At 32.7% G+C, this 12884-nt stretch overlaps 2 protein-coding genes across 2 annotated transcripts; both read left to right on the forward strand.

Annotated features, from left to right (window-relative positions):
* Positions 1–6330: 6330 nt before the first annotated feature.
* Positions 6331–7577, forward strand: LOC122578515 (transcription factor MYB10-like). Its single transcript, XM_043750490.1, has 3 exons — positions 6331–6503; positions 6599–6728; positions 6868–7577. The coding sequence occupies exons 1-3, from the start codon at positions 6371–6373 to the stop codon at positions 7445–7447; spliced, it is 843 nt and encodes a 280-aa protein (XP_043606425.1). The 5' UTR covers positions 6331–6370; the 3' UTR covers positions 7448–7577.
* A 3452-nt stretch (positions 7578–11029) lies between these two features.
* On the forward strand, positions 11030–12089 carry LOC122610887 (transcription factor MYB13-like). Its single transcript, XM_043783842.1, has 3 exons — positions 11030–11162; positions 11277–11406; positions 11567–12089. The coding sequence occupies exons 1-3, from the start codon at positions 11030–11032 to the stop codon at positions 12087–12089; spliced, it is 786 nt and encodes a 261-aa protein (XP_043639777.1).
* The last annotated feature ends 795 nt before the right edge of the window (positions 12090–12884 follow it).

Genomic DNA, 12884 nt, shown 5'->3' on the forward strand with positions numbered 1-12884 from the left:
GGTCAACCGAAGGGGGAAGATCAACTACAAAGTCTTTCAAATAATTTGGTGAAACTCGATTTCTTCTTGGCCGATCATTAGGCATTTCAGCATCAGGAAGTGGTATGTCTTCATTAATAGGATTTGGGCTCATTTCATTATTTTCAAGACTTTCTGGGCCAACATTCAGCCCATTATTTGTCATATCATCAGAGTTGGACACCTCACAACCTGGGCTTGCAATGTCTCGAGTTTCAATAGGAACACAAATATCATGATCATTCCTCACTTCGGTTTGAGTAGGAAACGTAAAGGTGCCCTCATGGAATTTTACATCTCGTGACACAATCATTTTCTTATTTCCAATATCAAAAATTTTGTACCCTTTGGTTCCTTGAGGATAACCCAAAAAAATACCAGGTCTCCCCCTCACTTCAAACTTGTCACCCTTTGTTTCAATGTTCCAAAAATAAGTAAGACAACCAAAGACCCTCATGTGATCATATTCTGGTTTTTTATTATGTAAAATTTCATATGGAGTTTTATCACCAAGAGTTTTGGAGGGTAATCGGTTGATGATATAAGCGGACGTTAAAACACACTTTCCCCAAAAACGTTTTGGCAAGCTAGCTTCAAAACGTAAGGCCCGAGCTGTGTCAAGTAAGTGCCTATGCTTACGCTCAACCACCCCGTTTTGTTGAGGAGTAGGAGGGCAGGTGGTTTCCAACAGTATGCCTTGTTTGGTATAAAAATCCAACATGAGATTAGACGTGAATTCCCCACCATTGTCACATCTTATTCTCTTTATGGCTTTGCTAAACTGAATTTCAACCATTTTGCAAAAATTCACTAAACAAACACTAGCATTGTTTTTATGTTTAATGAGAAAAATCCAAACATTCCTACTGAAATCATCCACAATGGTTAAAAAATAATTTGCCCCCGAAAGTGAAGGAACACGATACTTGCCCCATATATCACAATGCAATAGCTCAAAACAATCCTTTGTTTTAATTTCACTTAACGGAAATGGAGATCTAGTATGTTTAGCCTTTGAACAAGAATCACAAATAGTACTCCTAAGATTAAAAGAAACACCTTTCAAAAAATCAACTTTAGCGAGCTTTTCTGGAGACGTATGACCCAATCTCTTATGCCATCTTTCAATGCTCACCGCCATAGCTTTCCTTTCCCTTGCAAACATCCCCATTCGGTATAGACCTCTTTTGCATTTACCCGCACCAATCAAGTTCCTCGAACGGAGACCTTGCATAACACAAAAATCAGGAAAGAACGTCACTGAACATTGAAGATCCTTGGTCAAATGGCTAATTGATAATAAATTACAAGTAAAATTTGGCACATGTAATATGCCCTTAATTTTGGTGCCCCCTGGTAGAATGTAATCGCCTTTCCCTTCTACTGGGACGGTGTGACCATTTGGAATGATCACGGGCATTTCAAGCTGGTCTGTTCTCTTATTTAAGAGAACGCTACTTAGATAGGTTGTATGATCAGTTGCCCCCGAGTCGACAACCCAATCATCATCATTATCAGATTTACCTGTCATGTTAACCACTCGTTTTTTTTCTTCATCACTTGTGATATTTCGATCTTCAAACTGCTTCAAGAAAGTATTATATTGTTCCACCGTAATTCCAGGAATGGTACTCGAACCTCCTTCAACACAGGAAGCCTTTGGTTTGAATTTGTTTCCCTTCGTCTTTCCTGGCCACGAGTCAGGATATCCAATACGCCGAAAACATCCTTCTCGAAGGTGTCCATCCTTGTCACAATAAGTGCAATGCGGTGTCTCCTCTTCTTGTTTTTCAACCTTTGAATAGGCTTTGTTTTTCTGTTGTGAAGAAGATTTACTCGAATTGCCTTGTTTTTGAGGAACAAAGGCCTTAAATGCAGCAGCTTCAACAAGTGGTTTCTTCTCTTCGGTTATTTGTTTCTGTCGCTCATCCTCTGCTACTAGATGGTAAGCAGTCGAAAGGCCAGCAATCGGTTCAGTGGCTAGGATTTGGGTTTTGATGACAGCGAATTCACTGTCAAGACCCATGAGGAACTCGTACAATCTCTCCTTTTCTTGATGTGCAACAAGTCGCTTACCAATATCGCATGTACATCCGTTACAAGTGCACTATGGGATTGGAAGCACTGACTGGATTTCATCCCATAAGGATCGCAACTTCGTGTAGTAGGCAGAAACAGTAGCTCCATCTTGGTGCATATCCGTCCACATCTCCGCAGCGGTATTGGCGTACTTGACACTGCTTCTTATTTCTTTCTCCATAGAGGTAGTTAACCACCCCTTTATCATTGGATCTACTCTCATCCATGACATGTAGTCCTTGGATGTCTTTTCTGGTTTCTTTATTGATCCGTCGATGAAGCCGATCTTATTCTTTGCGAACAAGAAATTCTCCATTTCTTGCACCCAATCCGTATAGTTTTTGTCTGACAAAGCATCGTTAACTTGCATTTGCCTAGGATAATCGGAAGGGTGAAGGTAATACGGCGAGTTGTAATCGACGACATTACCGCCGCTTGATTCTCTATCACCGGTTTTATCTCCGGCCATGGTCTTCGTCAGAATAGTACGATCACTGCTCTGATGCCATATAAAATCAAGATATCAAAGTGTTTATTGATATTATTTGTTCAGTATCAAAAAGAGGAAGAACCCTCTGATATATATATCAAACTAGGATACGTAAATTAAGAAAAGATATGGACTTATCAAGACCAGAAAAATAGGGAGCAAATATGGGAAGGATATGGACGACCCATAATATTTAAAACCAATATACTGAATATTTGATGTAAAGCATGCTGTAATTTCATTGGACAACGAATTGAAGTATGAACCTATTCAGGTCAGTCAATAACCAATTAAACATGTATATCGTCATATCTTAATTAGACAAAGATTGATATACAAGTAAATTAATAGTATGCAGTTAAGTTTTTAACAAGCTAGCTAGTATCAAAATGCAAGTTGAAACTTCCGTGATTAATATGGGTCATTTGGGGATCACCACAAAGGTAATTGATTATAAGACAAGTTCCTTGATTGATATGGGCATAACTAGAATTTTTGTTGAATGAGTTCATTATTAATTAAACTTATCAAGCTAGGTTTATGGATATTTTAAATGTTTCAACAACAAATTTGTACTCGTATAAAATTACGAGAGGAATGTAGCTAGTTCTGCCCGTGCTCGACTCCTTGTACACTTTTTCATTGAATACTTGATAGGAGGATTTAAAGTGTAACATTTCTTGGGCATTTTGGAGTAGTATCCTAATACCACTTTCAGCTTTTGTAATTTTGGTGATTAGCATCTTGCTAGCTACACCAATCTTATAAGTACGACATGCATGTGATATCCACTGTTATTAGAAGAATAAATGAAAAAAACATGCATCTTCATCATAGACCATTGAAAGTTTGAAACTGTCGGGTTCTAACTTCTAAGCTGTCTCATCAATAATGAGACAAGGCATGCATCGTTGACTTTTCTACTTTTCCTCTAAGACCTTTTTGGGAACATCCCAAGTCAAGAGTAGTGGTGGGACATTCGGATCCCGAGCATGTGACAATCTACCTTTATGTATGTATGTATAATGAGGATACGATAGAGGAAAATGAATAATCATTCTAATGTCTAAAAATCCTCATAACATTTTAAGAAAGTAACCTGTGATATTTATTAATTCTTTTTCCTAATCTTGTTCTTGATTTTTTCACATGTCATGATCCAATAATTAAGAAGATTTTTAGGCTATTTTGTTAAGAGGATTAATTATTTCCCTGTGAGAGAATATCATATATTTGACATCTCCTAACTAGCTACATACCTTATGTGTTTAGATAATTGAGTTTCTAAATTTCTGTTTCTAATGCCAAATCCTTGTATTTATTATTAGGGAACATATTAGCTCCATGGTTGAAATGACATTAGTCATTCAAAAGGTTTTGGATTCAAGTCTTAGAGTGGACATAAAAAATCTTTCTATAAGGGCTTTACTTGGGGATACCGATGTTCAAATATGAAAAAGCAGTGTTTACCTTTATTAATCGTTGTGCATTCGGACAGTTTAGTAGAAGATATTAAAACCTATGATTATATTAATTTACTTGTCCATTATTAGCATTCTTTGCATCTTAGAGTTTCCATGAAATAAAAAATTGATCATAACTATTGTTATATCTAAATGCATATATATATATATATATGGTGAAGTTATTTTGAGAACTTTTTTTTGCTAGAACTTTTCAAATCAAGCCCATCCGATGATTGTTTTTTACATGAAAATTGTTTTTTAATTGTTTTTTAGAATAACTTATGTGTAATTTTGAAGTTTATAATTGTGTGGAGCATAGATTATCATCCGTTATACAATTATATGGAGATTTGGATTCTCGATCACATGTGCACGAATATTGCTATGATCACATGTATGCAAGTCGATCACATGTAATCATAGCAATATTCGTGCACATGTGATCAAGAATCCAAATCTCCACATAATTGTATAACGGATGATAATCCATACCTCCACACACTTATAAACTTCAAAATTACACATAAGTTATTCAGAAAACAATAAAAAAACAATTTTCATGTAAAGAATAATCATCGGTTGGGCTTGATTTGAAAAGTTCTCAAAGGTTCTCGCTAAAAAAAGGGTTCTCAATATAACTTTTCAATATATATATATATATTATAAGCTAAATACTAGGGGGAAAAGAACTAATAACAATTATTAATATTATTAATATATTTAAAAGGATTTTTAGGAATTTGGAAAAAATCATAATATATATAATAATAATGCATTCCTACCTATATTTTAAAGTTGGCTTCTTTATTCACAGTTAAAAAGTTTAGGATTTAGGTAAAATAAAATAAGTATTAAAGTAAAACAAATAAAAACAATAAGTTTTTTTTCACTAAAATTATTGTGCACCATGAAAATCATCGTGCATCAATTGCTTCGTGAATCTTCGTGTATCAATTTAACAATGATCTAAGAGTCAAGATATTGTCGTATATGTTTTATTTTAATACTTGTTTTACAATACCAAACCTCTTAGAATTTATGGTGTTTTCTTATAAAGGGTTTCATTTTAATGGAGTGAGTGTTCACATTTTGCCATTTTAAGGGAAGAGTGTCCACAATTTGCCTATGACATATGAAGTAATGAGAAAGAGGTCTTTGTTTGTAGTGCCATACCATCTAAAACATGAACGAGCAAACATTTTAAAGTATTACCATTGGACTCAAAGTTTTGTATAATAGACTTAGTGTTTGGACTTTGAGATAAATATTATTATATAATTTGAATTGCAATAACATACTTGTTGGTTTTACATTAACATCTGTGCGCATTTTTTTATTACTAGGAGTTCAATAACATAAAAGTCAAGCTAACTTTTTTTTTATTTTATTACTATTTATTGATTTACTTTAATTTATTGCTAACAAACTTAGACCTTAACATTAATCTCGTTTAAGGTTCTCAAAAACTTTAAGCTGACACTGACAAGACCCGAATTTGGATTGCCTAGTGCGTATATCAATTCCAAGGGATGCTGTAAATTTTTTTGTCATTAAAAATAAAAAGTGTGTTTATATTTTTCTAATATTGAGCTTTTAGTTTCGAGCTCTGTGAACATACTCGTAAAAAGTTTTGGATGATCCCTTTTATAATGTGGGCCTCCACGGTTGGGTTGTCTCACATGCCCATTACCCAGCCCACAAGTTATCCTTTAGGTTAAAAAGACATATTAGAATCAAATATATATTCAAATGATTATAAATTACTTTTCCTTATATTTTTGTGGAAAATGATGGAATTGTTATATTCTTGTGTGCTATTTTTAACCTTACCGTAAGTACAATCAAACGTATTGACCGAATATAATGACTTTCATATATAGTAATGATTATCGTTTTCCTTAATATATGAAATGAAAAATATATATACAGTATATACTTGGCTATAGCTACGGCCCGGTTACGTAAGAATCACACGTGTTATCAAAATTATTATCATGACTTTCATCTAGTGTGTCAAAGAGGACTGCACTTGTCAGTGAATAATAAGTAAAATATATGTTTAAATTAAAATTATCAACACAAATATATAGCACATTCTAGGCCCTTTCCTAGCTTCATCACTGGTTTGAGGAGCCAAAATAAATGAAACAGTGTCTTATGGTCGTCTTTTAATATTAATAATTTCGTCGACACGTTTTGATTTATATTTGGCTGTTGTGTATATAAGTAATACATTTTCAGATCCAAAGTCTTCACTAGCCACACAAATATAGATTAACGAGAAACTCTCACACTGCACGTACCTGGAAAGACAAAAATGGTCAGGGCCCCATGTTTCGACAAAAATGGAATCAAGCGAGGTGCATGGAGTGAAGATGAAGATAACAAGCTTAGATCCTATATCGCGATATACGGCCACTCCAACTGGCGTGAACTCCCCAAGTTAGCTGGTATATATGATCGATCCATCCGGCCACTGCACTTGTTAATTATATATAGTGATAGTGATTAACAAATTAATTTACTTGCATTTTATTTTTGGTAGGTTTGTCTAGATGTGGGAAAAGTTGTAGGCTGCGATGGATGAATTATTTACGACCAAATGTGAAACATGGCAATTTTACAAAAGAAGAGGAAGATATTATCGTGGCTCTACATAACAAGTATGGAAATAAGTAAGTGAATCTAGCTAGCTATATATTTTTACCCCCTAGAACAAGTAATTAATCTATATAAATTATGTTGTTAAAAATGTAGTAGCTTAATTTTCTTACTAATATGATGTTGTTAATTAATTAATCTATATATCTATAGATGGTCAACGATGGCCTCACGATTACCAGGGAGAAGCGACAACGAAATAAAGAACTATTGGCACACACATTTGAAAAACCGGGTTCAAAAAGATCAAAAAACAACTGTGATGATCAAGAATGAACAAGTTATAACAAGTAGTAGTAGTCCTGAAACCTGCTATGTGGTAAAAGAGGAACAAGTAACTAAGGCGGCTAATCCTAAACAATGTCCCGCCGTTGAAAAACTTAACTTTAAAACACAATTGCAGGAAGTTAATATTTTAGTACAAGTGTTATCATCTGAGTCGCCATCATCATCTTCTTCTTCGGCAAGTGAATCGTCTCCATGTTCATTGAGCGTCTCGGATCATCATGATGTTCTTAATGATTTTGCAGCCCCACAAATTTGCGAACCAGACGAAAATTCGTGGATAGAGCAATTTTTGTTGGATAACGATAGTATTATAACATCAAGTGATAATAATTACATATTTTCGCCTTTAGGATTCACCGATGATGATGATGGCATAACCCAGCAGGCTTCTTTTCAGGATTACATCATGGATGATGAGCTTTTATGGTCAACTTTGGATTTATAATTATAAATCATTAAGCTAGTCATTAATTAATTTATAAGTCCAACTATAGCTACGTGTGTGTTATTTTTGTCGTATTGTTCCATACAATATTGTATAAACTCTCTACGTTGTTCATGACCAATAAAATATTTTTGTGGAGTTAATTATATGAAAAGTTTGCTATTGGATTTAGCCAGAAGTCCAAGGGCAATGTTATATATATAAGCATACTTTTACACCAATGGATTGTGGATCTAACATCTTTTAAAGTTATTATTATTAACTTCATAAATGAATTTGAGAAAATCTTAATCTTTGAATTAAAATCAAATGTTAAGATTTAAAGTTAATATTTAAATCTTGACTTTTCATTTTAATCCAAAGGTTAAAATCATCATCTTTACTTATAAAGTTAATAATAACTTTAGAGTATCTAAATACAATTTAGTTTTACTTTAATTAATTTACACTCTATATTCAAGATTATATCCCCTTTTAGAATATTACTATTTGTGACATATAAATGGTGTTTAATGAATTAACTACACGATCAGCTTTTTATTCTTTAAAGTATTTTCATTAACTTCTTTAAATTAAGTACTTATATAACTCATTCGTCATCACCACCACCAATGGTTCCAGTTAGCTAGAGTAATCACGAGCGGTCGCCGTTACCACCACACCATCGTTTTCGTCGCAATGTATGGGTATCATGCTAGTAAATCTCTGCCTTTAAATTCGTCAAATTAACTTTATGTAATTCGGGTTTGAGTTGAGCTTTTGGTAATCGGCTCGATTTGTCAACTCTATTTGTATATGTAAATAAAAATATCATATAAAGTATATATACATTCTACCCTATCAAATATATATCCGATATTTAAACTAAACTTGCTATGCGGGGTCCGGGAGGAGTTTACTCCAAGGTCTCGAGTTCGACCTTGATATGTTCTCCTCGATGGTATTTTTCAATAAAAGAGGTGATATGGCGAGAAAGGTTATTTAAGATCCGCTTAGTGCAAAACCCTTTCGTTGTGCGATTAGCACACATCATACGCGTGTGAGGTAAAATTTACTTGTCAAATTAAAAGAATCTAAAATCCATAATAACCTCATTTTATTTATTTTTGTTATATGTTCTCCATTCTTTTTAAGTTTATTATTACTCGTATTTTGTTTAGATATATCTGATGTCTAACATCATATTTTAAAACAGTTTGACCAAAACGATCCCACCAACATACCAACCTGCTTAAACCATGCCTTGAACTGGTCATGATATCAGGTTCAGGTTTACAAATTATGAATCAAGGTAGAAATTTATGACTAGCTTAAAACTTTTAATGAATTAGATTTAATCAAACAGCCAACCTAAAATACCCAAATAAAAAACCTAAATCGACCCAATTTAAATGCCAAACTGGCGAAAAAGTTGGTTTGAGAAATACCACGGTTTGCATGTCAAACCAATTAACAAATACATGGGACCATCTGTTAGATATCTTAATTAAGCTATTATATATATTTTTAAATGATATTCAAACCCATAAGTATTGCCGATATCAGTGAAAGCAAACTGAAATCTATAAACTGGCTAATATTTATATATTTTGAAGACGGAATTGACTTTTAGTTTATTGTTCGTCATTTATACGTATTTAAAATGAAAAATGATTGATATAAATAAAAATATGAACCGTAGATCAAACATAATATTGTGCCATACTTGAATGAAAGAAAACACTTAAAATTGAAACATATGTACGTGCTACTCAAATGAAAGAAAATAAATGGTACATATCAATGTATTAAGCATTGGGTAAAATCGACTGACGATTCTAGTTAAACTATATAATGCTAAGTTAAAGAGTTTAACCTTTGATATATCACATATCCAATTTAAATATATCACCGATGTTTCAAACTATATTTTTTTCGGAACAATGTTACGTAACTAAATAGATATAGATCGGAAAATGATGAATAGACTTAAAGTTATGCTTAAAAATCTACCTAGAAACTTTAAAACATTGACTTTTGTATATTCCATTAAGTCTTTTTCCTAATTATAACTTTTGAATCTTTTAAATATTATCATCTTATTAATCTGTTTTATTAGGTTTTCAGCAAGGTGCGAGAGGGGCCGGGTTACAAAATCTGTAGATTTGCAAGAATTGGGAAAGGATCATGAGACCAACTAGCGTTGCTTTTATTTTAGGGCTTTGCTAAAAAAACTCTAAGAACTTTCGTTAAGGTACATTAATTAGTTGTATATTTACCATAAATTTTAGATGGCCGACATTTAATATGAAAATGTACAACATTTTTATGAAAATTTACAAGAATTGGGAAAGGATATGAGACCAACTAGCGTTGCTTTTGTTTTTAGCATTTTCCTTTATTTTTATAAAAAGTACTTAATTAGTTTAATTTTACGAAACAGTTTAATAAAGGAACCTTTTAATATAAACATAAATAAAAATGAACATAACATGTTAATTGGTTAGTTGGTGCAATATTTAAGTTCGCAAGATCCATAGAATGCGTCCGTTGGCCACTCTTAAATGCATGACAGGGTTGTGCATGACATCAGGCAATTTCGTCATTGTAGTCGTCAGATCATTTTTCTTTTATGTCAATTTATGATTATATATGATGCGTCTAGTAGTTGTATTTCTATCGGAAATGAAAAGAAAAAGGAGATGACGTATAAAGGAAAATGATATCGATTGTATCCTGTTAACAACTTAACATATAAATCAATTTTCTTAATGTACGTACGTACCATATATACATTATGGAAATATGGAATACGTTCATTATTCTACCATCATTTCATCTTTTAATTTAAATATTTGTAAATATATATAGGAGAGATTTGTAGTATTTTCATTTTGTAAAAAGATATACATGCAACTCCATATGTCATTATACGTTTGCATTCAATTATTAAGACCGTACTTAAGTTAAATATACCTTAAATATCTCTAGATCATGAGGTTTTAAGGGTAAGGAGTACAGGCACTTTTTAACAAAAATACGTTTCGTACGTGGTATATATATTCTACTACTAGACATCTGAAGATTTAAATGTACGTAATGAGTAGACGGCTAGAAAGTTTTATATACGATTCATTAAAATAATTTACCAAAAATTCAACATGTAATTAAATATGTGATAAACAAAATTTTGCACGTTAAGTTGAGCCTAAAGGCTTAATTTAGCATTTTTCCTATATAATATATCACTGTTTCAAAATAAGTTTTTAAATACTACTCGTATCTGTTTGTTTAAAATTATGCGTCTACTTAAAAAATTTAAACAAAATTATGTCATCTTATTGGTTGACAATGATTTTTATAAAATCATATGAGGTATATCGATCAGTTGTATAGTAAATACGTATATTAGCTAGCTAGCTAGCAGGTTCCTGGCTAGTTAATGGTCTTTTTTTACAATAAATATTTATCATGGAACCACGTTTTGAATTGCTTGCATTTACGTTGCATTGACTTAATTAGTAAATTAGCTTTCAATATATATATAGCCAACCATCGGGAAAATTAAGATCCTCAGGCCGGGAGATCTATTATATATAGAAGATGGTGATGGCAGCATTTTATGACAAAAACGGACGGAAGAAAGGTGCATGGAGTGAAGACGAAGACAAGAAGCTCAGAACCTATATCGAAAGATATGGCCATTACAATTGGCGTGAACTTCCTAAGCTTGCTGGTACGTACGGGCGATCCACTGCTTTCCGACCACATTTCAAATACACTAGCTAGCTTGATTATATTATTATAAGTATTTATTATCTATGTTTCTCGATCGATCTTTTCTATATAGGTTTGTCTAGATGCGGAAAGAGTTGTAGGTTGAGATGGAAGAATTATCTGTCCCCAAATGTGAAACTCGGAAACTTTTCAAAAGAGGAAGAAGATCTAATTGTCGCTTTACAAAACAAGCTTGGCAACAAGTAAGTTCATTACTAATTAATTAAGACATACTATATTAATTAGTACGTTTACTAGCTAGCTAGTTGTGATTTCGGGCTCCCCTGCTAGCTAGTTGTCTACTACATATTAGACAGTATATATAACTAGCTAGGCTGTGTTATTTTACGTATCCGTCCACAGATGGTCAAAAATCGCTGAAAAATTGCCAGGAAGAAGTGACAATGAGATAAAAAATCATTGGCATGCACATTTGAAAACAAGCACCCAAAAAGATCAAGCAATGTCGTCAAATAATAAAGATAGAAGAATTGGAAGTTTGAAGAAGGCCTATAAGAGTAAACCTAAAGTAAGTCCAACCAACAAAAAATCAAACTTTAAACCCCAACAGGGAGTTGAAAATGTAGTAGTTAATACTATGGCTTCATCACAATCATCGCCATCAACTACCGCAACATCTTCTTATTGTTCGTTGAGTGACTTTAATAATGCAACTTCTTCAAGTCATGATGTTGTCACACAATCTTTTGAATACAATAATATTATGGAAGGAGATTTCTGGACAGAACCCTTTATACTAGATGACAACTCTAGCATCTACCAAAGTGATACTTTGTTGTCACCTTTGGATTTAGCCGATGATTACATCAACCAAGCTTCTTACCAAGATATAATGATGAATGGTTCATGTTTTTGGTCAATGTAATTAAGCTTAATTTAACTCAGTTTGTAGATTGAAATGCATGTTAGTTAAGTTGTTTGTGTCTCCTTTTTCATTAAAGATAATTATATCTTCTTTCTTTTCTTGAAAGGCTTTGGACATTAACTATCGTATACTCCTTCCGTCCCATTTTAATTGTCCAAATTTGACTTGCCAAGTCTTTTGTCTTTAATTTTAACCGTAAATATTTCTGTTTGTATTTTATAACACTTGCTATAAAATATTGAGCTTTAAATATATTTTTCATTGATATAAATTCCATCAGCTAATCTATAACACAAACAACTTAAGTTATTTACGGTCAAAATTTAAAGTAAAAAAACTTTAAAAAGTCAAAATAGAAAATTTTAAATGGAACATGAATTATAATCTGTAGTAGTAATGAATAAAGATGCTTGTGTTGACAAGCAATCTTAACTAAAATGCGATTTTATTTAGTGGTAGAATCTATCGAGTTTTAACAATAAATAGCTGGATTGGAAGAGGTTGATTTAAACTTAAAAACTAAAAGTTACATAGGATATTACGTTAGTTGGAGTTGACTAATCATCCCCTCGCTCCTACCCAGGGTTGTAAAATCGACTGTATCATCTGAGTATTTGGGATTGGATAGGGAGACGGTCCCATACGTTTGCAAAATGAACAATCATTTCATCCACATTAAGGGCATTAATAATTACTAGATATAGTTACTTAAAATTTCCTCAAACACAGATTGACTAGTCTAAATGATCAGTTCTTTCGTTTGGCATTAGTGATTAGTCTCGATGTTAAAGTAAT

The sequence above is a fragment of the Erigeron canadensis genome, chromosome 8, assembly GCF_010389155.1.
Source record: "Erigeron canadensis isolate Cc75 chromosome 8, C_canadensis_v1, whole genome shotgun sequence".
Classification (NCBI taxonomy): Eukaryota; Viridiplantae; Streptophyta; class Magnoliopsida; order Asterales; family Asteraceae; genus Erigeron; species Erigeron canadensis.